Source organism: Mustela nigripes, chromosome 8 (genome assembly GCF_022355385.1).
Source record: "Mustela nigripes isolate SB6536 chromosome 8, MUSNIG.SB6536, whole genome shotgun sequence".
Lineage (NCBI taxonomy): Eukaryota > Metazoa > Chordata > Mammalia > Carnivora > Mustelidae > Mustela > Mustela nigripes.
The window spans coordinates 88950020-88976532 of record NC_081564.1 but is presented as its reverse complement, the minus strand read 5'-3'; the positions used below and the strand labels follow the sequence as shown (position 1 = coordinate 88976532).

Genomic DNA, 26513 nt, shown 5'->3' with positions numbered 1-26513 from the left:
AAGCACAGAGGAAAGTGATAATGTCAGGTCTAGGTATTTACGGCCGTCTGTATTCTTACATGGGGAGAAATATATTGGTTTTAGGTAAAAGTCTGGAAAAGAGGTCACTGTTAGTGGTTTGGGGGGCAAATACTATCCTTTGTTCTTGGTTTACTTGGAGCAAAAGAGCTTATTTGTAGAAACGAATTTCTGTTGAAATATGTTTTATGATCAACTAATAAAATCTCAACAAGGTACGTCCAGTAGACCAGGGAGTGTGACGCAGCGAGAAAATGTGGCGAGTTTCTACACAGGGTTATTTTGTTTTCACTGTTGACAGTTTCTTTAAAAACACTGATATTAGGCACTGAATTGGTGATAATTTGCACACTCTGGAGGTCAAGCTGGATAAAAACTTACCAGCCACTTGTAAATGGGATTTTACCTGCACTTTATCTAGAGCCTTCGGATCTCCCATGTCTGTTTTAAAACTAGAAATTTATGAGTCTTGATTTTCTTTGGGGTTCTCCGGGTTGTCAGTATTTCTGGATTATTCGAAACTTAGGCTTTCCCCTCTGCATGCAGCATGGGAAGACTGTCAGAGTGAAACCGGACGCTTCTGTGGCTCGTGGAATGAAGCGAGTGACTTGCTCTCTCTCTTTGTAAAACGCTGGGCAGCCTCTGGGGGCTGCAGACGTCACCCAGCGGCCCAGCTGGGGGGATGTGGGCTCTTAATGGAGATGTTGACTAGGTCATGAACTGTGCTGGCGGTTCCAGGGGCGCTGGGTGGACCCCCAGGCCCCCGCTCTTTGTGGCTGGCCGGGAGCCCCGGCAGGAAATCTAGCCGCAGAACATTCCAGAGCAGCCTCTGACTTCTGCCCTCTTACCGTCTCATTCTTCTTCTTCTTTTCCCCCCCAGCGGAGAGAAGTTCACTTTTTTAGGAACAAAGAGATTGATAACGTCACTTTGTAGTGTAAGGCTTGGAAACGGTCAAGGGCCAGCAGGAGTGAGGCACTGATTTTGGAGAGCAAAGGAAGAAAAACTAGGGGCAGGACGCTGCTTTCCTGTGGATGGAACACACCCGGCCCTGTTTGTTTGCACGTGGAGGCTTCTGGGTGAACGTCTCCAGGCCTCCTTAGGATTTTTCTGGGTCTGTTATTAGTGACCGGGGAGGGAAAAGTCCCACGTCTTCCCTCGTCACTCCTGGTCGCTCCCGGATGTGATCGATAAGGAGATGGCGCATTCGTCTGCTCTGCTCATCCCCCCGCAGGGGCAGGTTTGACTTCCCGGTCGTTCTATTTTCGTCCAAGGACGTGCAGGCGGCTTTGATACTGATGTTAATTCATATTTTCTCTTGGAAATACATCAGCGTACAGTTGTTGCTGTTGGTCTATTTCCGCCGTCTCTCTGGAGGTGAAAATGGAGGCTGTCCTTTCGGGGACCAGGAGCTCAGGCGCGCGTGTGGCAGAGCCTGGTCCGCAGCTCCCGCAGCGGCGCCTGCTCCCGTGGGCCCTCGGCCGTGGGTGGAGGCCAGACGGCGGGTCTGCGCCAGCCCTGCCCGGAGACCGTGCCGTTCGCGCAGTGAAACCGTATTAGGGACAGTTGGTTACATTTGGGGTCCATGAAAGTGGTGGCCCTCACTTGACGTTTTGGGCGTGGGGTGCCGAAGAACTTAAGGGAAACCTTTGCTGGAGAAAGTGGGATTTTGTCGCTGTTGCGTTGCTGTTTTTTTCTTCTACTTCGTGCTCTGAACAAAGCATTTTTGGACTTACCTTTAAAGCGGGTGCCCTCGCACCATGGTCCGAGCACAGTGTTCCCGCTTGGAAATAGGGCCTGCCTCGCCCGTGGGCGGTTGTGTGCGCCTCCCTCCCTGGGATAGTGGGTTTCTGTGCTTTCTCCGCGCAGTGGGGCGGTGGGGTGGGGTTTCTTGTGAATGCTGCTGATTCTGGTGGCCTTTTATTCATGTCTTCTTATTAGAGTGGAAATGTAGTTTGCTCATAATGGATTATTGATTGGCCCAAGCCAGGCAGCCTCGAGGCCTTGTCAGCTTCGGTCCGCAACTGCCCAGCAGTGAAAGCATCAGTTCACGGAGTGACTCGGTGGCCGCGGACTATAAGCCTGGGATTGTTAATCTGGGGCAGATTGCTGTGTGCAGAGAGGAACTCCTCATTGTTGTTAGGAATTTCTCCCCGTTTGTTAAAAGAATAGGCTTTTTGTCTCCGCAGTAGATAAGCCTGTGCAGGATCTTAATGATGTATTTTAATTCAGGCCCATAATACTACAGTGTAACAAGCAAAGCCCATTTCATTGTCTGCAGGCGGACAGCCGGACAGTGACTGCGCCCCCGAGCCCAGCACCCACGGGGCCTGTGATCCTGGGCATGCCCTGTCATGGGGGGGGGGCAGCCCCCTCTGCTCTGGGGACAAGCTTTCGGAAGTGTCCCACCAGGCCCTGCTGGAGACTCAGTGTTTTTGTTCTGTGACTTGTGGGTTGGAGCCCTACCCCTCCCGTAATGCCCGAGCCTCCGTCCTGGAGAGCTGTGGTCTCCTACGGGATCCTCCCGGCCTGCCAGACTCCAGATTCCGCAGATCTCCCATTGTCAGAGCCTTGCACAATAGGCGGGGGGAGCCCCTGCGGCTCCCGCCACCTCCCCAAAGCCCGGGGCTCCCTAGGAGGTGGCCAGGGGACACAGGAGGAGGCACCCCAGCTGCTGAGGAAAGCAGACCTACTTCTTGGTAGCGGGAGATGGTTAATGAATGAGCCAGAACTGCAAAAGTACCCCAGGGAGAGTTGTTTGACAGACAGGGCAGGCTTTAGCTTCTGCTTCCCTAAAACCGAAAACTGGGCTCGGAGCAGGAAATGCCCCCGCCAGTGCTCCCGCAGCCCCAGGAGCCTGAGAGGCCTGGCCTCTCCCACTCTGGTTCGGGTCTGTTGGAAGAAACTTGCAGACTTGTTTGGTTAGGCAAATTGCTCAAAATATTAGAGTTACTCTGGATTCCTTGTGCAGGAGCAGATGTCGATAGAATGATCTTGGACCGTTTTGGGGAAAGGAGCAGAGTCGGCTGGAGTCGGCCGGCTTCTGCTCCGTGTCGGTTTCCTTCACAGAGCAGAAGACGGCGAGGTTGCCCGTAGACGCAGAGAGAGGCGAGGTTGCCCGTAGACGCAGAGAGAGGCTGACTGCTCAAAAGCGCAGGACGTTTTCCCTTTTCCCCTTGGCGAGGCCGCATTTAACTGATTAGAAAATGATTGTTTGCAGTGTGGGAAAGAGACCTCAACTGCATGACCGCGTTTTGTTCCCTTGGAAAGCCGCGGGTGGGGTCCCCTGAGCCCCAGGAGCTAGCCCGGGCGGGCTCCTCTGGCCGGAGAAGGCCCCTGCTGCCCGCGGCACGGCTGTGACCAAGCTCTGAGTGGATCCCGGGGTTTTTCTGCATTGAGCAGTCTCGTAAATACTGCTTCTCATGTGAACGGTGGTTTATTCAGATGATTTTTCTTTTTTCTTTTCTTTTCTGAATTTTGAAGACTGGAATTAACAAAAGATGATGTTCTTGAACCACATTCCTGGGAGCCTTCGGAGCTTCCTCCAGGCCTGGGAGGGGGGAGGGGTTGGGAAGGGGGAGGTGGGGGGAGGGGCCCCCCAGGCCTCCCCAGGCCTCCCCAGGGCCCTGCTTTGAATTGTGTTCCTTCCTGAGGCTGCAGATGGGAGTTTGTTGTTGTTGTTGTCGTTTGTTTTGTAAAAAGACTTCCAAAATCCATAAAAATTGGAAGAATGATAGACATACATACACTCACCATCTAGATTCAGCAACGAAGATTAAAAAATGTTGAGGTGTTTTATTTATATTAATTTATTTTTATTCACTTCCTTTTGACTGAATAACATACCAACATTCTGCTTTGTTTTTAATGAGGTGCACTTGGTACAGAACATTCTGCAGGCGTCAGGTGTGCAACAGTGTAATATGCCATCTGTATGCGCTACTGCGTGATCGCCACCAAAGACCAGACACCGCCTGTCCGCGCACAGGGACCCCCATTTCGCTCACCCTCTCCCCCTGGAGCAACCACTGATCTGTATCGATGACTTTGTTTTAATACTGCTATTTTTTTTTTTTTCCAGATTCCACAGATGAGTGGAATCATACAGTATCTGGCTTCGTCTCTCTGACGGACTTCACTTGGCCTGATGCTGGCAGGGTCCCTCTGTGTCATCGCGTACGGCAAGATTCCGTTCTTCTTCGTGGCTGTGTAGTACTCCACCGCGTGTGTCTGTGTCTGCACACCTCGTCTTCTTGGCCCGTTCATCCTCTGGTGGACACTTAGGTTGCTTCCGTATCTTGATGACTGTCAGGAACGCTGCGTGAACGGGGTGGGCGCGTGCAGGTCTCATTTGGAAATAGTGTTACAGTGTTTTTGTTTTCTTCAGGTAGATACCAGAAGTGGAACCAGGGGCATCGTATCCTGATTCGAGGAATCGCCGTACTGTTTTACATTCCATCAATGCTTGTTATTTCTTGTCTTTTTGATCATTGCTGTTCTGACTGGTGTGAGATGATCTCTTATTGTGCTTTGATTTATAATTATTAGTAATTTGTGATGTTGGGCACTGCTTCCCGCGCTTGTTTTCCACATGGACGTCTTTGGAAAAATGCTGCTTCAGATCCTTCTCCCATTTTTTAGTCGGGAGGCTTGTTTTTTTAATTGTCAAGCTGTAGGAGCTTCTATGTATTTTGGATATTAATAACCCCTTATTGGACATAGGATTTGCAAATATCTTCTCCTACTAGGTTACCTTTTTTGTTTTGATGGTGATTTCCTTGACTGTGCAGAAGCTTCTTAGTTTGATGTAGTCCCGTTGGTTTATTTTTGCTATTGTTTCCCTTGCCTTTTGAGTTGGGCTCAAACATACTGCTAAAACCGAGGACTCACAGGCTTTCTACCTACTTTTTCTTCTAAGAGTTTTATGGTTTCATGTCTCACACTCAAGTCTTTCATCCATTGTGAGTTAGTTTTGTGTATGGTAAGATAAGAGGCTTGTTCCATTCCCTTGCATGTGGCTGCCTAGTTTTCCCCACATCATTTACTGAAGACACTGCTTTCACCATTGTGTGTTCTTGGCCCCTTTGTTGTAAATTAATGGTCTGTATACATGTGGGTTTATTATTAGACTCTCAGTTCTGTTCCTTTGATCAGTGTGTCTGTTTTTATGCCAACAGCATACTGTTTTGATGACTGTAGCTTTGTGGTACAGCCTGAAATCAGAGAGCCTGATGACTCCAGCCTAGTTCTTCTTGCTTTGGCTCTTTGGGGTCTTCTGGATGCCGTAGAGATTTTAGAGTTGTTTGTTCTAGTTCTGTGGAGAGTGCCACTGGATGTTGGGTAGGGATTGCGTTGAATCTGTAGGTTGCTTTCGGTAATATGGATGATGTAGCAATACTAATTCTTGTAATGCGTGAGCACAGGATATCTTTTAATTTATTTGTGTCTAAACATTTGTAATTTTGAGTGTACAGGTCTTTCATCTTCTTGGTTCAGTGTATTCCTAGGTATTTTATTCTTTTTGATGCAATTACAAATGGCGTTTTTTTTTTTTTTTTCTTTTTTTAAAGATTCATTTATTTATGGAGCGCATGCGTGCGCATGCACAGATCGGGGGCAGAGGGAGAGAATCTCAAGTAGACTCTGTGGTGAGTGTGGGGCCCGACATGGGGCTTGATCTCATGACCCGTGAGAGCGTGACCTGAGCCAAAACCAAGAGTTGGCCACCCGGGAGCCCCTGGGATTGCTTTCTCAGTTTAAATTCTGGTAGTTTGTTACTAATGTGTAGAGACTAATGTGTAGAGATGCCACAGATCTCTGTATGTTGATTTTGTATCCTTTGACGACTCCTGAATTTTTTTACTCTAACAGTTTCTCGATGAGTGTTTAGGGTTTTCTGTATATGATATCATGTCATCTACAAATAGTGGTTTATTTTCTGTAACTGCTCTAGCAAGGCCTTCCAGTAGTAGGTTGAATAAAGGTGTTGAGGCTGGATATCTTTGTCTTGTTCTTGATCTTAGGAGAAAAGCTCTTAGCTTTTTTCCCATTGAGTGTGATGTTGGTTGTGGGTTTGTCATATGTGACCTTTAATAAGTTGAAATACGGTCTCTCTAGGGCTGCTGTTGTCTTATCATAAATGGATGTTGAATTTTGTCAAACCTTCTTTTTGCGTCTGTTGAGATGATCATGTGATTTTTATCCTTCATTTTTGGTCTACGTAGTGTACCACCCTGACTGCCTTGTGGACGTTGAACCATCCTGGCATTCCTGGGATAAACCCCACCCGATCATGGTGCAGGAACCTTTCAGTGTATCGTTGAATTCAGTTTGCTAATATTTTGATGAAGAGTTTTGGGTCGCTGGTCATCCAGGATATGGGCTTGTAATTGTGTTTTTTTCGTGGCGTCCTTGTCTGGTTTTGGTCTCAGACAAGCAAACACACCTGCATCTGCCATCTACATCTAGCAGTCGTGGACATGTTGATATCTTTGCCTTTCCTTTTTTTTAAACCACCTCCAAATTACTTCATTCACATTTTCAAAAACTAAGACCATTCTCCTGTATTGCCAACCTAACAAAATAAGCAGTTCTCAAATATTAGTTAATATTTAGCCTGTGTTAAAGTTTAGTTTTTGTGAAGAGTTTGGGAGCTAGAATGTGTTTGAGCACGTGTGCTGTGGAGGCTTGTAGCTGCTGAAGTCTTAATAGTTGTATTAAATGCCCTTTTGTAGTGGACCTGTGAGGGCCCACGGAGCGCACAAGGGTCCCTAGTGATTTCTCATTTAGTTTCCTAAACTTGTATTATTTTGTCCTTTTGAATTTATTTAACCAAATTACTGTCCCTCTCAGTGAGTAAGGTATCTTTGGGTCCTACACTGACCTTTCATTTACTTATTCAGCAGTTAATAATAATAATGTATAACGTCTTCAACATTTCCTGTGTGTTAAACATTGAACCTAGAATGCGTTACTTTAAGCCTCATAGAATTACTCTGCTGTAATTATCATAACCGTCATTTACATTTAAAAAGTGCAGTGGGCTGGGGACAAGAGAGGAGAAGACTGGGGTCACACGGCTGATCTGAGCCAAGTGGCAGAACTTGGGTTTGATCTTGGCGAGTCTGACCTGGAAGCTTATGGGCCAGACCACCTCCCACAGCACCCTGATGCCCAACATGTGCTCGGCTCTGTGCTAGTGTGGAGACTCAGTGGGGAGAAGGCTTGTCCTCCAACACAGGAGGGGCAGGTGAAGAAGCCGTGCAGATGTGGGCTAGAGTAGGGCCAGGGCCATGCGGAGAGCTGGCACAGCTCCTAGGGGTCAGGTGAGATGTCAGGTGAGACCTCCTGTGTGTGGGTGGGGTGGGAACTGCATGTGCGAGGCTCGAGATAAGAGTGAGTGTGTGTCTGCCTGGGCATGGAGCAGAGCTCACAGTCCTAGAAGGGGCCCGGGAGACTCGCCTGCAGCAGTGCGGGGGCTCAGGCGCTTGTAGGGGGAGTTTGGGCTATATCGCTGTGAAGGGTGGAAGTCTCAGGCTGGCCCAGGTCTCTGTCTGGAATGCCCACTTCGGCTCGGGATAGGGGGTGCGTGGATTCAGGAGTGTATTGAGGGTGTGGGGGAAGGGGCTGGGTGTTGAGGAGGAGGAGGGGAGAGTCGAGGGTGAGACCAGTGGGATTTGTGGCTGGGTCCCCGCCCTGGGGGGAATCGCGCTGACCGAGGGTTCCGGACATCCCCGTGTTCCGGACAGAGCCTCGAGCTCCCTAGAACACCGAGCCCGCTCTCGTCCATGAAGGTCACCACGTGCCTCTGGAAGCATCCTCCTGCTCTGCTGCTCTGCCAGGACATTGTTTTCTGTGTGTGGACGTGTTTCCCCTTGTGACTTCTGGGTTTCTCTAGCCCAAGCCTGCTTCGTTTCTTTGAGTTGTTAGGATCCAGTAAGTGGCCTGGTGCCCCATAAGCTCTCAGGAACTGGGGTGAAACCTGTATTCAGTGGGACTCTGCTGGCCTGTGAGGCTGTCTGTGTGGTGCTCTCCCCGGCAGAGATGCAGGGGTGCACGTGGGTTCTTCTAGATCCTTTGGCTGTGCTCTCCCTTCCGGCTACCTGGCTGTCCAGCTGTCCGGCTGTCTAGCTGTCCGACTGTCCAGCTATCTGACTATCCAGCTGTCCAGCTTTCTGGCTGTCCGGCAGTCTGGTTCTCCATCCTGGGTGTTAGGTGTCCAGGTCTTGCCCCTACGGGACTCACTTAGGGCAGGAGACTTGCACCCCCCTAGGTCCTCACAGGGAGCTGCTGCAGCAGGGCACGCTTCCGGAAGTGACTGTCCTGCTTTGTATGCGGTCACAGATGCAGACCCCAGGATCCTCACTTAGAGAAGGGATTTGTGAGTTGGAGCATTGACCCACAGAGTAAATTTGTCACAGATCCGGTAAGTTGTGGCATGCAGGCACAGGGAGTGTCTGAGAGGTGTGGCGGCAACCCCGCACCTCTGTGTTTACAGCTTGTGGGTCATTTATTTCTGTGTTCCCACGATTGCTTTGTAAAGTTTAGCTTCATACTATATTTTCGCAGCTTTTATATCGCCTCTTAAACCCTTCCCCACATCCCCTGTAATGCATTTTGTACATTACGAATATGCGATTTTATTTTCTTAAAAACATTTTACCTTCACCACTTTTTTATCGATATGATCAAATTACCTTTTACAAAATCACATCTCAAAAAATGTAGAAGGCATTTTTAAAGAGTAGCTTCAGACTGTTCTCTCTAGAGAAACACACACACATAGTGAGTGTTCCGTTGGAAATCTATTTTAAAACCCTCATCAGCAAGCCATTTTTATGCATAAACAATTAAATTATAATCTTGTCTGGCAAGTTCCCAGTTACAGCCTTGGACAAAGTTTGGGATACGGTGACAACAAAACGGGTTCATTATGGGCAAACTGCGTTCAGATGGGGCCATCGTGTACGGATGTCCGTGGGGGTGGCGTGTTGTGCTGGGTCAGCAAAAGCACAGACGTGTGTTTGCTTTCCCCTGCACGTGCTGCCCGCTTCGTGCGCCTGCTGCTGGGACCCGACATGCTCTGGTCAGCACAAAGAGCTGACATTTATTCACACATTTTACAACACTAGTTATCTTTAGGTGGACGTGTTATTGTAGGGAAAGCTGGAGCAGCGAATCCCATGTGGTATGTGCTTGTCTGTCTGGGAGAGTCAAAGGCAGTTCGGGACAAAAGTGCATCTGCCTAGAGCAGAACAGTCTGTCGTCTTGTCCCACGGTGGTGTCCGCACGTGACCCGCTCCCCACTGGGGACCGAGAGGAGCGTGGAGAGACCGGCTGAGACCCTCTGGGCTCAGGGACGTGGGTGGGCGGAGGTTTTTCAAGGCGATTGCCAAGCCGGGGTGCCGGGGGGCCGCCCGCGGCTCCGCCAGCCTCCAACTGGGGCGGCCGTGTGGGGTGCATTTTTAAGTTCAGAGCTGCGATGACTGCATTCTTGTTCTTTTTTGGAAGAGAAGCAACGACCCTGTCTTAAATAGCAGTTTCTGCCTGCAGCTAAGAAGATCACAGAGCTCCGTGATGGGGCCGCAGATGGAGGAGGGCCGGTGGCTGGGACTCGCTCTCGGACCGTGGCTTTAGAGGTTCTCAGGAAACCCCGTTAGTGGACCCTGGGCGCCCAGAAGGGGCCGCTTCGTGGAACTTTCTCAAGTGGAGACTGTTTGGTTGACGTTAGGATTTCCTTAAGATAGCGGCGTTCAGGGCTTAAATAGTTACTACTGTTAGGGCATTTCCCCCGTTTCTGTGTTGATGTGTTTTCTCCTTGGTGATGGCTGTGCGGCTCTCCCCGGGACCTGGAGCAGCGCTGAGTTTTGAACGATGGGGCTGGGCCGAGAAGTGGAAAACAAAAGAGAAAGCGGAGCCTGTTCTGCTGACGGCAGCGCCTGTTCGCGTCCTGGCTTGCGAACTGCCCGGGCACGGCCGGGCCCTGTCTGCTTGGGTGAAGGCTTTTCGCTGGTTTCGGAGGGAGCCCGAGACGGAGACCTGTATGGTCTGGTTTTTGGGTTCTTGAGGGACGGCGCTCAGGCCTGCGCCCGGGCCGGGGGAGTGCGGGAACTGGGGCCCCCGGGAGTCCGGGTTGGGAGCAGGCGCGCGGCCTGCTCAGCCGGCCCGGAGGGCTGCCCTGCTCGGTGTGTAGAGGCCGGAGCAGCCCCCGGAGAGAAAGGGGAGCGCGGTCCCCTCCCCGTGGACCGGCAGCCTCGCAGCCCGGCGCTCTGTGCACCCGGGACCTGCCGAACCCCTTCCTCCCGCCCGCGCCGGCGGCCCCGGCGGCGCACACGCCTGCTCCTCTCCGGGCAGCTCGCCGGGGCCCGCGGGCCACAGGGATGGCGCCGGCTGGTGTCACACGCGAGGCCTGGACCGGGCAGCGGTTTGCGGTGTGCGGACGGCCGCACGGGTCTCGGGCCGCTTCCCTGACCCTGGCCTCCTGGGTATGAGGAGAGGAGCCTGGGCTGGGAGGGTCGCCCCCCGAGAGCCACCTGGCTGGCTGACGGGGGACCAGGGCTCCTAATGGGGTGTCACCCCGGGCTCGTGCTGGGGCGCAGACCCCTGACCTGTCCCGCCCCGCCCTTGGCACCCCGGGGGTGCTGAGCTCACGGTAGCGGAGCGCGAGGAGTGCAGCGGCCGCGGAGTGGGCACTGAGGGGGTCTGAACGAGTGTCCCCTGGAGGGGCTGCCTTCATTTGCAGGTGACTGTGAGCTGCCACCTGCCGCCCCTACCTGGTGGAGCACCGGCGCTCCGTGGGCCCTTGCCTGTGTGGCGGCTTCGCGGCTGTCTCAGCCCCTCGGGCTGCAGAGCTGCCGACTCCGGCGGGCTTCGCCGACCGCCGGGAAAGCCAGTGGATGCTGTGGTTACTCCAGAGCCTCCAATTTCCTGTGTTTTTTTCTTCGTATTTATGATTCTTTGAACTCTAAGATATTTATACCCAGATTAGATCCTTGAGCGAAATAGGAATACTAGGTTTCGTTCCGACTTTTCTACAGTGTTTCACATTCAGCGTCCTGAGGGGATGACATCAACCCGGGGTAGAGGGGATGCACGCGGATCACTTGCCGTGTAACCCGTATATAGCAACACATAGAGCCTTCCAGAGCTTGTGCCACGACCAAAACACCTTGAAAAGATGATTTAAATTAGCTTCAGTCACCAGGAGGTGTTCTGGTTAACCTCATTTGTGCAATTTCACAGGCAGTTTTTATTTAGGCACTTTATTGGAGGCGTTGGTTTTGGGGGCTCTCTCGGCAGGGGATACCCTGTGCCCCTGTTAGCCTCTAGAAGAAGGGTTACCTGCGCATGGCTCTGCTTTCGGCCCGTTTCCAGACTTGGCTGCTCTGATCGTATTGGTTTCCTCCGGTGCCCCGTAACCCCACGACCACGGGGCTTTATCAAAAGGTGTTCCAAAATTTATAATTTTAAATAAGATTTCTACTAAACAAGATTTCTTCTAGATTTCTTTCTACTAAGCAAGATTTCTTCTTCTGCGGGAGATGGCATTTGGAGGAAGCAGGTGTGTCGTCTGTCCAGAGGGCATCTGTCACAGAGGGCTTCCGCACCCCTGCCTCTGAACCCCTCCTGGAGGGCGGGTTCTCCTGCGTTGTTCACTCCCCTCTCCCGTTGTCAGCACCCTTCTCTGTGTCTCCTCCGGCGAAGGCATGTCAGGCTGCAGAACCCAGAGCAGACAAGGAGTTGCCGCCCAGGGTCTTTTGGGAGAGAACCTTTCATTTGGGAGCAGAAAATGTGTATTAGTACACTGCTTCAAAACCAGAAACCTATAGCTTCTTCATGTTTTATAAATTTTATAGTACAGGTTCTAAATGTGTGTGAGGTTGTGAGTTTGTAAAAAGAGGGCTTCCTTTATACATGTCAGGGCTATTTTTAAAGAAAATCTGCCTATCTGGGTGCCTCTCGGTGCAAGTCTGAAGTCCTCCCCCCCCACCCCCCCAGGAAGACCTTCACAATCCCGGCTCCGTTTCTAATGCTCAGCGTTAAGAAGGCTCAGTAGACCATGTCCCAGGGAAGCTGTGGTGCCGCGTTGCTCCCTTTCTGACCCGTCGGAAGGCTGTTCCGGGGGATGCTCTCTTTCCCTTCCTTTCTCATGGGCTCGCTGTTTTGCTTATTCTGCTTATCACAAGTCAGATGGAAATTCTTGTTTTTACTGCCGATAATTGCTTTCTGGTGTGTATCGTCTTGGGCCTCTCTGGCGGCTTCCAGGCATCGCGGTTGGCTTTCCCGACGCGTGGGTGATGGCCTGCCTGTGCCGGGCTCGGCGCTGGGCACCTCCCTTGTCTGGTTTGTCTCTGCCTATGCACAGGGTGCCGGAAGCAGCCAGCCACCTGGAGGAGTGGCTCCGACAGGGCCCGCCCCTCATCTCTGGAGGGGGGATGGGCATGAACCTGACAGTGACGTGCATTGTGACGCCTGCTGTTGCCAGGGAGAGGTGTAGCCAGCCTCCCTGGGAAGGCCCCATGGGTGTGTGACCTGTGCAGAGGGGTTGGGGGTGACTGCATGACACCTGGGGTCTAGAGGTTGTTCTGCCCTGGGACCCTCCAGCCGGAGTCTCGGTGCCCTTTGGGGGTTGGGCTGCGGTGGTGTCGCAGGAGCAAAAGCGTGGGACAGGGATGGGTGGTGGCGGGAGGGTCGGGGCTCTTCTAAGAGGTGGTGGTTCTGTGGCCCTGGGCGCCGGCAGGCGGTGTCCGCGGGGGCCTCCATGCTGGGCAGCCGGTCCTGAGCAGCGGGTTCCAGCCACAGACCTTGCACGAGCTCGGGGTGCGTCTGCCTCTGTCCCGAAGCCTTGTTTCCCCAACAGCTACACACGGCAGTATGTTTGCCAGATGCCTTTGGGGCTCACGCGTCCTGGGCGCGTCCTGGGCACGTCCTGGGCACGGGCTGTGTCTCTGTGTCCCTTGCCGCCCCCTCCCTGGTCCCTTCCCCGTGCTCCTCATTCGCACCTGCCCCCCGGGGTCTGTGCTGCTCACGCTGCCGCAACCTCTTCTCCTCAGGGTCTCCCTACAGATGTGGGACCTTTCTGAGAAGAATGACTCTAGCATACGATCGCATAAGGTTATTTATTGTAACGATTTAGCATACAGTTATCAGTAATTGTTTAATTATCTCTCTTTCAGAGGAAAGCAGCTGCTGGTATGCCTACTTGGATTTGTGTTGGTGCCTCCTTTGGGACTGGCTGGCTCTTTTTCAGGAGCGGGCCCGTCACTCTCCGTGGATGTTGCCGGGTCCCCGTGGGCACAGGCAACCTCGTTCCTAAGATCTCTTGTGTCTTTTCTGTTCTAGGTGCTCTCCACTGCCTGCCATGGCTTCCAGGTAGGACATGCAGGTTGCCCTGGCAGGTGCATCTCTGCAGCTGGGAAGCAGAAGCCTCATCTGAAAATGGAGAGATAAGACGAGGTCCGGCCCGTGTGACAGAACGCCGCGCCTGCCCTGGCTGGGGAGCCCTGGTCCTGGAGATGGATCGCACCCGTGCAGCCGAGGTGGAGCTGAGAAGGGGCCCGAGCCCCACCGGGGCCAGCAGGAGCCCCGAGGTGGACGGAGACAAGGCCCTGAGCCACAGCTGCTGCATCTGTGGCAAGACCTTCCCCTTCCAGAGCTCCCTGTCACAGCACATGCGCAAGCACACGGGGGAGAAGCCCTACAAGTGTCCCTACTGTGACCACAGGGCTTCCCAGAAGGGCAACCTCAAGATCCACGTCCGCAGCCACCGCACGGGCTCCCTGACCCAGGGCCGCGAGCCTGAGGCCGGGGAGCTGCGTGCGTCCGAGGGCCTGGACGGCTGCACCAGCCCCACCAAGAGCACCTCCGCCTGCAACAAGATCCTCAACGGGGCCGCCCCGGTGGACGACAGCAAGATCCTGCTGCGCAGCAGCAAGAAGGAGGCTGAGGGGGCCGCCAGCGCCCCGGACGAGGGCAAGGCGGCCGCCCAGTGCTCCTTCTGCAAGTGCAAGTTTGAGCGCAAGAAGGACCTGGAGCAGCATGTGCACCAGGCCCACAAGCCCTTCCGGTGCCGGCTGTGCAGCTACATGACGGTGCGGGAGGAGTCCCTGCTGAGCCACATCGAGAAGGACCACATCACCGCGCAGGGGCCCAGCGGGGCCGAGGCCTACGTGGAGAACGGCAAGCCCGAGCTGACCCCCGGGGAGTTCCCCTGTGAGGTGTGCGGCCAGGCCTTCAGCCAGACCTGGTTCCTGAAGGCTCACATGAAGAAGCACAGGGGCTCCTTTGACCACGGCTGCCACATCTGTGGCCGGAGATTCAAGGAGCCGTGGTTCCTCAAGAACCACATGAAGGCGCACGGGCCCAAGACCGGGAGCAAGAACAAACCCAGGAGCGAGCCGGACCCCATCGCCACCATCAACAACGTGGTGCAGGAGGAGATGATCGTGGCTGGCCTGTCCCTCTACGAAGTCTGCACCAAGTGCGGGAACCTGTTTACAAACCTGGACAGCTTGAACGCGCACAACGCCATCCACCGCAGGGTGGAAGCCGGCCGCTCGCGGGCCCCGGCGGGGGAGGGCGCGGTGCATGGCGGCGCCCCGGATCCCCAGCAGCTCTTCCTTCGGTGCCTCAACCTGCGGCCTGCGGTGGCCGGCGCGCCCGCCCGCGGGCAGGCGGGGCGGCGGGTGGCCGAGCTGGACCCGGTCAACAGCTACCAGGCCTGGCAGCTGGCCACGCGGGGCAAGGTGGCCGAGCCCGCCGAGTACCTCAAGTACGGGGCGTGGGAGGAGGCGCTGGCCGGGGACGTGGCCTTCGACAAGGAGCGGCGCGAGTACATCCTGGTGAGCCAGGAGAAGCGCAAGCGCGAGCCGGAGCCGGGCGCGCAGGGGCCCCCGCGCAAGCGGGCGGGCGTGCCCGGGGACCCCCTGCCCGGGCCCCTGGACCCCAGGCCGGCTGCCCGCGCCAGCCGCCGCGCCGCCGCCCCCGCGGGCCACGGCAAGTCGTCCGAGTGCTTCGAGTGCGGCAAGATCTTCCGCACGTATCACCAGATGGTCCTGCACTCGCGGGTGCACCGCCGCGCGCGCCGAGACCGCCACGGCCCTGGGGAGCGCGCGCCCCGTGCGCGCTGCGGCTCGCTCAGCGAGGGCGACTCGGCCTCGCAGCCCAGCAGCCCGGGCTCGGCCTGCGGGGCCGCCGCTGACTCCCCGGGCTCGGGCCTGGCCGACGAGGCTGCGGACGAGAGTGGAGAGGACGGGGCGGCGGATCCTGTGGCAGGTGAGCACGTGCACTGGGCTCAGAGAGTGAGGGCCCCGGGAGCTCCGTACCTGGGTGACCGGCGCCCAGGTAGCCCCGGCTCGGGAGCCCTGTGCCCAAGTGGTCCATGTCCGGATGTCCCAGAGCCCAGGGATCCCAGCCCCGGGAGCCCCACACCAGGGAACACAGGTCCAGGTAGCTCTGTGCGCCCTTAGCCCTACCCAAAGTATCCCTGAACAGTGCCCAGGGAACCCGTGCCTACATAGGGGCCCTGGTGGCCCTCTGACCGGTAGCCCTCAGCCCAGGCAGCCCAGGCCCAGCAGACTGGCAGGGGGGTGGCCTTGGGTCCGGGTAGTACCCACATAACCCAGGCCCAGGCTCGGCCCTGCACCCTGGAGGTCTGGTTTCCCAGGCCCAGGTAGACCCTGCAGCCCGGGTGGCCCCCCGAGGTGTCAGGCAGCCTGACATCGAGCTCAGGCTGGTGGGTGCAGGCACAGGTGCCTGTCCACACCACTTCACGCTCCTTTCTCGCTAATTTGCTCAGATGTGTTTGCATTAATTAACAACTTTGGTCTGCTGAATTCATGGTTTCTCTGGGACATCAGTCATTTCTGAGCAAAGAACAGGTGATGGGACACGTCCAGGGCGTGTCCTCCTCTTTCTCCGCAGTCCCAGAGCCTGTGCCCTCCCCAGGCGGCATGCGCATGTACACACACACACACACACACCCCTGCCTCTGCTCTTCTCCTTTGCACCAGGCAGCCGAGGAAAGGAGTAACTTCCAATCGGTGTCCTCTTCTAATTAATCTCCTCGGGTTCAAGTAACCCTGTGGGTTTAGGGACGGCTCATTGGAACAGATGGCTTTCCAAACAGCAGCTATGTAAATATTTAAAGATGCTTTGCTGACTTTGTTTTCGTCATTTTCCTACTTTTTAGACATCTTAAGCATTTTGATATTTTAATTATTATTTTTTGTTTTGGGTAATTCTTTTTAGTAGAAAGGGTTGTTCCAGTGACAGAACTTGTAACTTTCCCTGCATCACTGGGAGTGTTTTTCTCTTCTCCCTGGAGACTGGCTCGTGGATGTTGCTTTTACCCGAAAGTCCTGTGGTGTAGAAACCCAGGAGCTTCAGGAGGGCTCTTTACGATTGGTAGTGAAGAAAACAACACGCCTGCATTCCTCCAAAGCAAAATCTGCGTCTTCTTTTTCCTTTTGAGGGGCCTAGCCTGTTCTCTGGCACAGGGTTCATTATAGGTTTATCTGTGTGTCATATGAGAGTGTGCTGCTCAGATGTACTGAGTCAGTAACAGTGTGGAAGAGAGTTGTTTCTCGAGTCCTGTAGAGAAGCCCGTGCTGACCCCTGCATATACCTCGTAAGGATCCGTCCGAGACGAGCAGTGGCACGCTGCACGCAGACCCTTGTGTCCCGTTTCATTTCTGACTAACCTGTGGGGAGGAGCAGAACACGCTCCTCTCTGAAAACAAACCACCGCTCCTTCTCCGAGTCGTCCTAAAACCTGGGCCACCCAGCTGCGACCTTTGGTTGGCGTTTTTGAAGATTAATTCTTGGTTTTTCTCTTTTAAAAGTTTTGAAAATTACGGATTTTACTGATGATATTCCAATAGCACTATAACTGTTTTTGGAGTGCGTTGGATAATACTAGGTTAGAACTAAGTCTTTTTCTGGAGGTTGGTATTTTTAATATTTAAAAAAGCTCTTGAGCCTTTCCTCATCTGTGGTGACGTTGGTCACATGATTAATAATCTAATTCAGTCGTCCTTTGAAAATGTTGGAAGGATGGAGTGATTTTCACTCGACATTGGAGTTCACTGTTTTCATCTTAGATTCATTAACTTTGAGATCATTGTTTCCCTCCTAATGACATTATATGTATTTTCTATATGTGATCTTTTTTTTTTTTTTGAGAAACCTGATATATCAGATGTTTCTGTAACAAATTCATGTGTTCATGTCCTAGTTCAACAAGTTGACAGTAGAATCAACAGAATGTTCTAGCTCCTTGAGAGACCAGAAACGGAGATTTAGGTCATGACAGTGGCATAAAGTGTTGAAGAACATTGTGGGTCTGCATGGGTACCTTTTGTGGCTCTGAGGAGCAGACTCTTTCCTCCAAAGACTACAGACTTGGCAAGCCCAGCAGGCCCTTGGTGGTCCAGTGTGGGCAGTAAACCACAGCTTCATGGGTGTTCTTTGAGGAGTGAAATGTGCGTTACAGTCCACGTGAACCCCACAGACACTCCCATTCTCGGGGTTTGGCTAAAGACTTCGGAAAAGCAAACGAGTATTTTGAATCCCGTTTCTCGATCTGCAGTGTGCCTTTGCTACTCCTAACAGGGGAATTACGTCTTACACATACAGGCACCGTACCATTCTTAAGAACTTTGGTGGGGTGGCCGGCCAAAATTGTTAGAGGAAATACGTGGAGCGTGAGATCAGAGCCGCACACAGTAGGTCCCACAAGATGAATGTGCCTTCTGGTGGAAGCAAAGTCGACATTACAATTCTGTCTTCGTGACCCTTCGCAGCAAGCCCCCATTGTGCCGTAATTTTACCCAGAGATTTTTTTGACAACCAGGAATGGATTTGAATGCTGCTTTTGGCCCTGGAGAAACTTTGCATTATCAGATTAATTAAAAGAACTGTGCTCCCCATGAAATCCATGTGCTTGTTTGAAAAGCTCTGTCACATTCCCTTTATTTCCATGGAACACTGGGTCCTGGCAGCCCTCCTTACTGACCAAAAATGGTAGAAGAGCAACCTGTGAATAAAAATCAAGTATCAAATGGGTTCCTGAGCTGGATCTCAGCCCTCCACTGAGACAGTGGCGTAGCCCTGGCAGAGAAGGGGCACTTTTGGAGCTCATGAAAAGAGGAAGCCTTTGAGTTAGGGAAGAGAGAAGTGTTCAGAGGGGATGCAGTTCAGGTTTATAAAATGAGCGTTTCCAACACAAAGCAGAGTCCGGGCACTCTGAGGTCACTCTGGGGATGAAGGAGTGCTGAACAATACACCCAAGTGGGTTCTGGCCAAAGAGCTTGTGGACAGTTCCAGAATGAGGGACCACTGTTGAGCGTGTCTTGGACAGGCTGGTTCACAGCCCGAGCCATCGTGAGGAGCACCTTTGGGTGGCCTCCCTTATCTGGGGCCATCACGGTGTGTCTTCCTGCCTTCGGGCAAAATGCCAAGGACCCCCATTCCCACCATTTGCGTATAGTTTCTGCGAAGACTTATGTGACTACCTCGGTGTGGCCCACTTGGTGTTCTCCACACGGCTGTCACACCCAGCCCACTTCTGGTGAGCCTGCCTCTTGGTACGTCTTCGCATACTTGGTGCAGCTGGACGGATGGCAAAACCACGCGTTCTAGATGAAGTCCTGTGAGATCGCACATCCTGGCTTCCGGCCCACTAAAGGGTCAGACCTGCTGCATGGAGAGAGGAACGGGGTCTTAGAACAAGGGCCACAGTGTGATGCGCAGCTTGGAGAATGGAGGAGAGCGTTCTCAGCACTGAGCGGGATCAGGGAATGGACAGACAGTTGAAAGAAGAACAGGATTTCCTTCCGGAAGCCCCGGTTGCCTGGCTCTCTCTGCTGGTCCCCCTGCCCCCCCGCAGGCCAACAGCCTCGTGCATCGCGGCTCTGTCCTTTCCGTCTTACGGCAGGAGGATGCCCCGTCTCTCCTGCACGCACGCCCCGAGACTGTGCGACGGGCGGCCGTGGTGCTGCCGGGGCGGGGGAGGAGGCCCCCTGTGCTGGGGCAGAGGTGGGGGAGGAGGGCCTGCCGTGCGGGGGCAGGGCCGCGGAGGTCCAGCAGGCGTTCTTTCCGCTTCTCAGAGCGCAGACGGTCCTCAGGACGGCTCGGGGAGAGCACGTTCTCGGCCGTCCACCCGTTGTCCCGGGGTTGCGGGAGAACCTAGCTAACCGGTGCTGGTCCGGGGCAGCTGGGCCTGCCGAGACGTGGAGCTCTGACGATCGCTTATCTCAGAGTTTGCTTCAGTGCAGAGCAGGAGGAACGCACTGCGCTTCTGGCCGGATCCACTCGAGATGCGTGTCCTGAGCAGCGGAGCTGGGACCCGCGTAGCAGACCCCGCGTTTTCTGGCCACCGTGGCATCGGCCCCACCCAGGGGCTGAGCGTGAGCCGGCGTGTCCGGGGTGGGGGTGTGGATGAGAAAAGGGAGAAAGGAGGGGCCCAGGTGCAGACAGACCGGCGACAGGTGACAGTCGGCCTCTGCGGGGAGGGAAGCCAGGATGTCTGGGGATGCTTCCATCCTAGCAGCACAGCCTTGCCGGACGGGGCTACCGCAGGTGGTCCTGAGCGGGGGCCTGGCTGGTCGGCGCCCTCTGTCCTGGGGGAGCCCGCGGAACTGGTGACAGGACTCCTCCGGTCCAGCTCCTGAGCTGCGGGCAGGTCGCTCCGGCTTGCCTTGTCCAGGTTCTTTGCCGCTCCGGCGACCCCCAGGTACTGCTGATACCAAATAAATGTCCACACGGGCCGATGCCCGGTCGGGAGGGCCCAGGGGCACGCCCCGCCGGGGGTGTCAGGTGCCGGGCTGGAAACCTGGGACGCGCTCTGCCGCGTGGCGGGTGCCGGGCCCTGTTCCCAGCAGTGCCGGGTCGTTCCCTTCTCCCTGGAGCTGGAGACGATGGCAGAGCCGGGCTGTTGCGGGTTCCAGAAGAGCGTCCTGGAACACCCGGCTGTTCCAGCTCCGTGGAGCAGAGGCAGCTCTCGTTGTTGGTGTCAGAGAATGGAGGTGGAGCTGGAAACCCTCCTCGTCATGTCCTGTCTGGTGGGAACATGCCGGGCAGGTCTTCGGAAAAGCGGCTCAGGTGTACTTGGCTGTCAGAAGCAGAGCGCCCTGTGGTCTCAGTTCGCGTGTTAGCGGCTGGGGCCTGCGTGCATCAGTGCTGGTGACACGTCCACCCACGAGGGGGCCTGCCCCCGCGCAGCCAGCACCCCGCTACGTGCTCTGAATTACTGGAGGACATTGAGTTACGACGAGAGTACGGTTGTTGGTATTTTGATCTTTCCGATGTGGGTGTCTGCATGGCCTGCAGGCTGATGTCCGCTTGAGCAGAATGACACGTCCCCTGACCTCCAGAGCAAATTCACTGCGGCGTGAACAGCGTCAGACTCTGGAGGCGAGATGCTGGGGTTTTCTTCCTTTCACCGAGACACACGCATGGGCTCTGGTACCCAGAACCGTGCACCCGGCCCCGGCGAACGTTTGCGTTTGCTGGCATCATTCACGCGCTCGGTTTCATCTCTCTCCTTTTACTTCGTTGTAGGAGACAGGATCGCAGGATTTTAGAGTTGGAAGGGAGTCTGTCTCGGTTTCATCAGGGCAGGGACTGGGTTATAGGAATTATTCTGGTTTTCCAGAAGTGGGCAGCGTGTGTTGCGGAGGGCAGCCCGGTCGGCAGATGCCAGGTCGCGAGTCACCTTTGCACTGAGGGGCAGCGTGCTGTTCACTCTGGAGCTCCACAAGTGTCCAGTCCCCCAGTGGCCGTGGGGGACCGCGATGTCCCCACTCGGGCTGTCCTTGCCGTGCTCCTCGGGTGCCTGGCCTGTGGTCGGCGTCCTGTGGGCACGGCTCTTGTCGGCTCTTGATCCGAGCTGGGGCCTCAGCGTCCGGTTTCCAGCCTTGGAGAGGGTCCCTGTGCTGCCCTGTCGCTTGAGGCACAAGGTGGCCTGGACCCCATGCGGGGTTTTGGATCCCCAGTTCTGCCTGGAGGCTGGCTCCGAGGGTGGGGTGGGGTGGAGGCCGGGCGTCTGTCACGCGGGAGCCTGTTTGGGGGGCACTCAGGGGGCATCCTCTCCCGGCAGAATGATCTGCGTCCCTGCATTCAAATAAACATGGACGCGATGGGTCTGTAGAGAGCCTTAGCTGATGTGTAACCACTTTTCCACTTCCTCTGCCTTTGGTTCACGTCCTGAATTCTGTTGTTTTAGTCCTTGTCCTGCTGGATGCAGTTTTTCTCGCTCTGCTGTAGGCATGATGCTGGCCGTGGTTTCTGGCACCATCCTGGGTTTCAGTGTCCTCTTTGTCATTTTGTCACGAAGAAGGGCTCTTGGTCTTCTCCGCTTCCGACTTGAGCTTGTTCCTCCTGACGTGAAGTGGAAGGGGCCCTCTTTGTGGATTCTGTGCATCAACGGGATAGAAGTCCGTCCGGTTCTCCAACCCAGGCCCTGTGGGGGGTGGTCCGCGGGGAGGCCTGGGTCTCACCAGGTCTGGGAGCGTCCGCAGGGGGTCCGTGGGGAGGCCTGGATCGTGCCCGATCTGGGAGTGTCTGCCGAGCAGGCTGACCTGGTTTTGCTTCTGGACAATCCGCATTTGCTCATTGGGGTAAGGTAGTTCCAGGTCAGCTCTGTAGGAGGGGGTCACCCAGTCAGTGGGGGCGGCTTCTGCCGGCGTGGCATCGCCCTGAAGATGTTGCCTGTCGCAGGGCCATCCTAGACGTGGGCCAGGCATTCCTGCTGCATCAGCACACTGGCCAGTTGCGTATCCTCTGAGGTGGTGATGTGGCACCTGTCACCGCGTCCCCTTCTTCACACGGTTTCCAGGTATTTGTTGGAGGCCGGGGGCCCGTCAGGTAGCTAGTGGAGGCCCGCTGTTCTTGTGCAGGCCTTCTGGGACCACGGTCCGCTGTTGTTCCTTTGCCGCACCCCGCATGCCTCGTCCAGAACCCCCATGTGCCCTCTGTGTGGCCTGAGTGTGCCCTGGACCTGGGAAGCCCCTCTTGGCCCCCATGGCCAGTCCTCCCGGAGCCCGCGTGCGTCACTCCCGCTCCGTACCAGGACCCTCCCGTGCCCCGTGTCCTCTTTACCTCCTGTGCCTGCTGCTGTTGTGATCTCACTGAGGGTAAGGGTTTGCCTCGTTCAGCCCGGCTGCGCCATGGCCTGCACGACTCCAGCCGTGGCTGCCAGCCGCCCTGGACGGAGCAGGAGCACCTCGGGTTTACAGTGAGCCTTGCTGAGATCTGTCCCCCGTGGGGGAGCATGTGCTTGCCAGCTTCAAGAGGCCTGTGGCCCATGATGGTGGTGTGGACGGACAGTGGGGGTTCGGATGAGAGCGGATACTCATACCATCCTGTGCCTGAGCTTTGGAATCCTGTGCACATGGCCCAGCACACTGGCCTCTTGGCACGGCAGGAGTTGGCTGCTTCTGGGGCTACTTCCCAGCCAGTGCCAGACTTGGGATCAGCTTGGGACTTTGTGTCTCTCAGGACTCCCGGGAGTCGCTTGTGTGCAGGGGAGCAGAAGTGGGCTGGGCCTGTCCCATCCCCAGTGCCGGAGGGGACAGCCCATGCTCCCCCAGACCCGGCATCTCAGGAAGCAGGGACTGAGGTCACCATGTGGTTCCCACCTCCCTGCTTGTGTCCCCAGCAGTTGCCAGTCAGCACAGTTGGTGGGCACAGCGCCCTTGGCCTGGCCCTTCCTGGGGCCATCCTGTGAATGCAAGTGGTGACTCGTCAAAACACTGCTCACCCGTGTGGCCCGGGACAGGCAGGGCCCTCCCGTTCCCCCACGGTTCCACCAGGGAGCCACGGTTGTCTGGAAGGCCCGGGAAGAGGACGGCCCAGAGCCCGTGGCGGGGAGCCTGCCCCTGGGCCCTGGGTTCTCCCGTTCAGCCTTCTCCTTGGCAGTCTGAGCGCAGCGGGCAAGCTGAATTCCTCAGTGAGTTAGCCTCTCCTTCTCCAAGCACTTAGCCTTCATTTGGTGATTGTTTTGTGTGCCCCTCTCTGGCACAGAATCATAATATTTCATTTATAAGTTTAGTTTTTTTCTTTCTTTTTGATGTTCCTTAATATCCTGTGTGCTGGACCTAATCTGAGGCCATTTCTGAGTGAAACCTTTGTGGGCTGCTGATAGCATCAGGATTTGCATAACCGATTTGCATAAGCCTTTGGGTCTTCAGGCAGACTGCGGTTTTAGATTTTTTTTTTTTTTTTTTTAAGATCTGTATTTTACTAGAATTAAAAAGTGAGGCATGGTCTTTTCCGGATGAAGGTCAGAAGGTCACAGTTTCCTTCCTGGGGTCCTACCTGATTCCGCGGGAGGCGAGGGCAGTCCTTTCCATTTTCAGGATGTCTCGGCTCCAGTTGTATTTACAAAGGCAGGCGTTGATTTGAGACGAGTATTATCAGAGATTAGTAAGGCATTTGGGGTTCCAGTCTTGTAAAAGTGTGCCCCATCCGAGTCTTAATCGTGTTCTTTCTTCTGACTCAGAATACTTACTTCCAGCACCGTCTGTGACCTCACCGGTTCTTCAGATCCCCGATGTAAAGGGGTCACTGAGTGGTCCCCTCTGGGGGGTCGGCCCTCCTCCCAGGATCTGGCGCGTGCGTGCCCGTGACACAGACCCAGGGGCTGTCAGCTTCCTCCCGGGTCACAAGATGAGGCCGTTGGGCGCGTGAGTGGCGTGGGCATAGCTTGTTAATTGGATTGGACACCTGGAGAACGTTGTGATACGGAATGGATGATCATCTCCAGTTGTCCCTTCTGGTTACCGTAGCTCCTTTGATAGAAGACTCGCTTAGGATATTGCTGGTTTTTGAAACATTGATAACAACACAGTTCATGGCATAGGACTTCTGCAGAGGGTTTTGGCCTCAGATTAGAAATTGATAGTGGGGTGGCTTGAACATTTCCACTTTAAGGAGACGTCAGGTACCGTGTTTTAAAAAACGATGCAGTGTGGTAGAAGGGTCGGCACTTGGGAACAAGGCGTAAACACCGAGGAGTCGTTTTTATCGTGAACCTCCTTCACGGGTGGTGAAGTTATCAGTGAGAGCCTCAGGGAGCAGTTCTGTGTGTCACCAAGAGACGACTCGCAGGGTTCCTGAAGTTTAGGTGTTAAAGGAATTGTGAAGTTCTGACAGATTTTGGGAACTCTGAACAGGAAGGTTCTGGTTAGGTTCTCTGCAGAGTATCTGCAGTTTCCATGGTGATAAGCCTACACACACAGCTTAGAAACCAATTCTTGATACTGTTTCGAAACCCGGTTATAAAAGGGCATCATGCTTGCAAGTTAGTTACGAATAGATAAAATTGCTTTTGCAGAACTGCCTGGCGAGCCCGCCACCCTTGGCAGACCTTAGTACCTTCTCAATAGCCTGTGCTCTGAACATTTCTTTTCCATTCCAGGTCAGGATAGAATAGCCAACCTGCCTGCCTGCCTGCCTTGCTTCCTTCCTTCTCCCCCAATCTTGAGTTTAAGATTTTTTCCTTCGAATTTTGAGATCCAGTTTTAAGGGGGGGTGTTTGCTGTGGCTGCTTGCAGCAGTTTTCAGACCTGTGGCACATCTGTGAGGGGCAGAGCACATCTGGGTAGGGATGGGGCACTGGGGGGACCTTCCTGTCGCCCACCGGCCCGCCGCTTCTCGTCTCCTTCCCTTCGAGCTCTTTGCTCCTTTCTTCCCTCCCCTTCCAGTCAGGCGGGTGAAGGGCCGTGTGGAAACGGGGCATCACAGAACATCAAATACGTACCCCACCCGGTAGGTCATGGTGCTGGGGAGCAGCGGACCCTGGGGCTGTGGGTCTGATCGCGGAGGACACCTGTGCTTGCCTTCTTTCTTCTGTCCCCGGGGCTGAGACAGGATCCCAGGTTGCGGCCACTGGCCATAGGAACTCCAGGAATGGAGCGCCCTTTGAGCCTCCTCCTGGGAGAGCCCGTCCCTCTGCCCTGGATGCAAGATGAACTCCTCACGTCTCTGCTCCTCCTGGTGCCCTTGGTGGGGAGGAAGATCTTTGGGGCAAGGTCAGGGACCCTGGACCTGGTTTTCTTGCCTTAGAACCGCTCACCCCACACTCCCCAGGCTCTCTCCCTCCTCCCGAGGCTGCCTCACGGGCCCAGCAGTGGGAGGTGGTGGAGGAGGAGCAAGCACACGGCCTGGGCCAGACCGTGCCAGGCCCATGCTGCTGAGTTTAAACTTCCGCCCCCCCCCCTCCTGAAAGTCGGCAGGTCTCACGAACGCTCGCCAAGTGCAGCTGATCCGCGGTGTCTGAACGTGCGCGTGAGAAACCGCCCTCCTCGACCGTCCTCCCTCGTGGGCTGGAGACACTTGGGTTCTTGTCCGCTTCAGACCCTTCAGGTGTGTTTACATGTGTCAGTAGATCCGCGTCTGTGCATTTTTCTTGTTTGGACGCCTGATGAGATTATCCTGTTTGTTCTGTTCTGAAAGTTGCTTTTTCTGTATAATGTCTCGGAAATCGTCCATGTCGATAAAGGAATCTGCTTCCCTCTCGAGCCGTCTGAAAGTGAAGTACGATCATGATTCATTTGCCTGTTGACGGACCTTGAAGTTGCTTCGTTACAAAGAGTGTTGCTTGTAGCTGCCGGTAACAGGGACCGTTGAGAACGCTTGGGAGTTTGCCGAGACCTGTTTCGGTACCAGACGGCTGGTTTGGGGGTTTGCATGTGTTCTGTTTCTGTGGGTACCACCAGGTGGGCCGTGACTGTCCCCATGTCCACCAGCAGCTCGCGAGTATGGCGGTGGGCCCACGCCTTCAAGGGTGCCAGGATCATAAATCTCCTGCACTCGCCCAGCGGAAGGCAGAGAATGTTCTTCATGTGTTTCTGCCGGACTTCACCTCTTCCCTGCTCCTGTGAGAGTGAGTGTGTTTGCAGGATCGCTGGCCGTTGGCATTTCTCGAGGGATTCACCTGTTCATGCCCTCGGTCCATTTTTATAATGTGGTGTTTGTCCTTTTCTTATTAATTAACAGGAACTTGGTACATCGTGGGAATGAATCTTGTTGTTCGGTTTACTTTCTTCTCACTTTGTGCTGTGCTGTGTGAAGTCTTCTAGCACATAAGCTCTAAAAAGTCAGAACTGTTCATTTTTCCGTCATGGTTTTTACCCAGGACTTAGGCATTCCCGGCCCTACCGTTCGGATGTTCTCACCGAATGAAGTGAGTTTGCTTTATTCCGTGTGCTTAGCCGATGTTGCATGAACCCACGTGGCACTTTTGGCAGATCCCAGGAGGTGTTTTTAATTGTTTCCGCTATTGCTATCCCGTTTTCCCAGCATCATTTTATTTCAGCATCTTATTTCTGCTGATTTGAAACAGCAGCCTCGCCACGTACAGGCCGTGGGCCGGCGTCGTCCCCCGGGCGCCGGAAGGCTGCAGATGTTCCTCTTCACATCCAGACGAGGTTCCAAGGTTCCGAGGTTCAGGAGACTTTCGTGCTGACAATCGTGTCAAAGCCAACCCGTGAGTCCT

The 26513-nt window shown here is 54.7% G+C and overlaps 1 protein-coding gene across 4 annotated transcripts in view; it reads left to right on the top strand.

Annotated features, from left to right (window-relative positions):
• The window catches only part of ZNF516 (zinc finger protein 516), a 106965-nt gene that overhangs the window by 31048 nt on the left and 49404 nt on the right, over nt 1-26513 (top strand). For all 4 annotated transcript variants that reach the window (XR_009406025.1, XM_059409842.1, XM_059409840.1 and 1 more), the window contains exon 2: nt 13358-15289. Coding sequence is in view for 3 of the 4 variants with exons in the window: in XM_059409842.1 (XP_059265825.1) it covers nt 13531-15289 (1759 nt within the window). In the remaining variant the exon portion in view is untranslated. The remainder of the gene's footprint in view (nt 1-13357; nt 15290-26513) is intronic.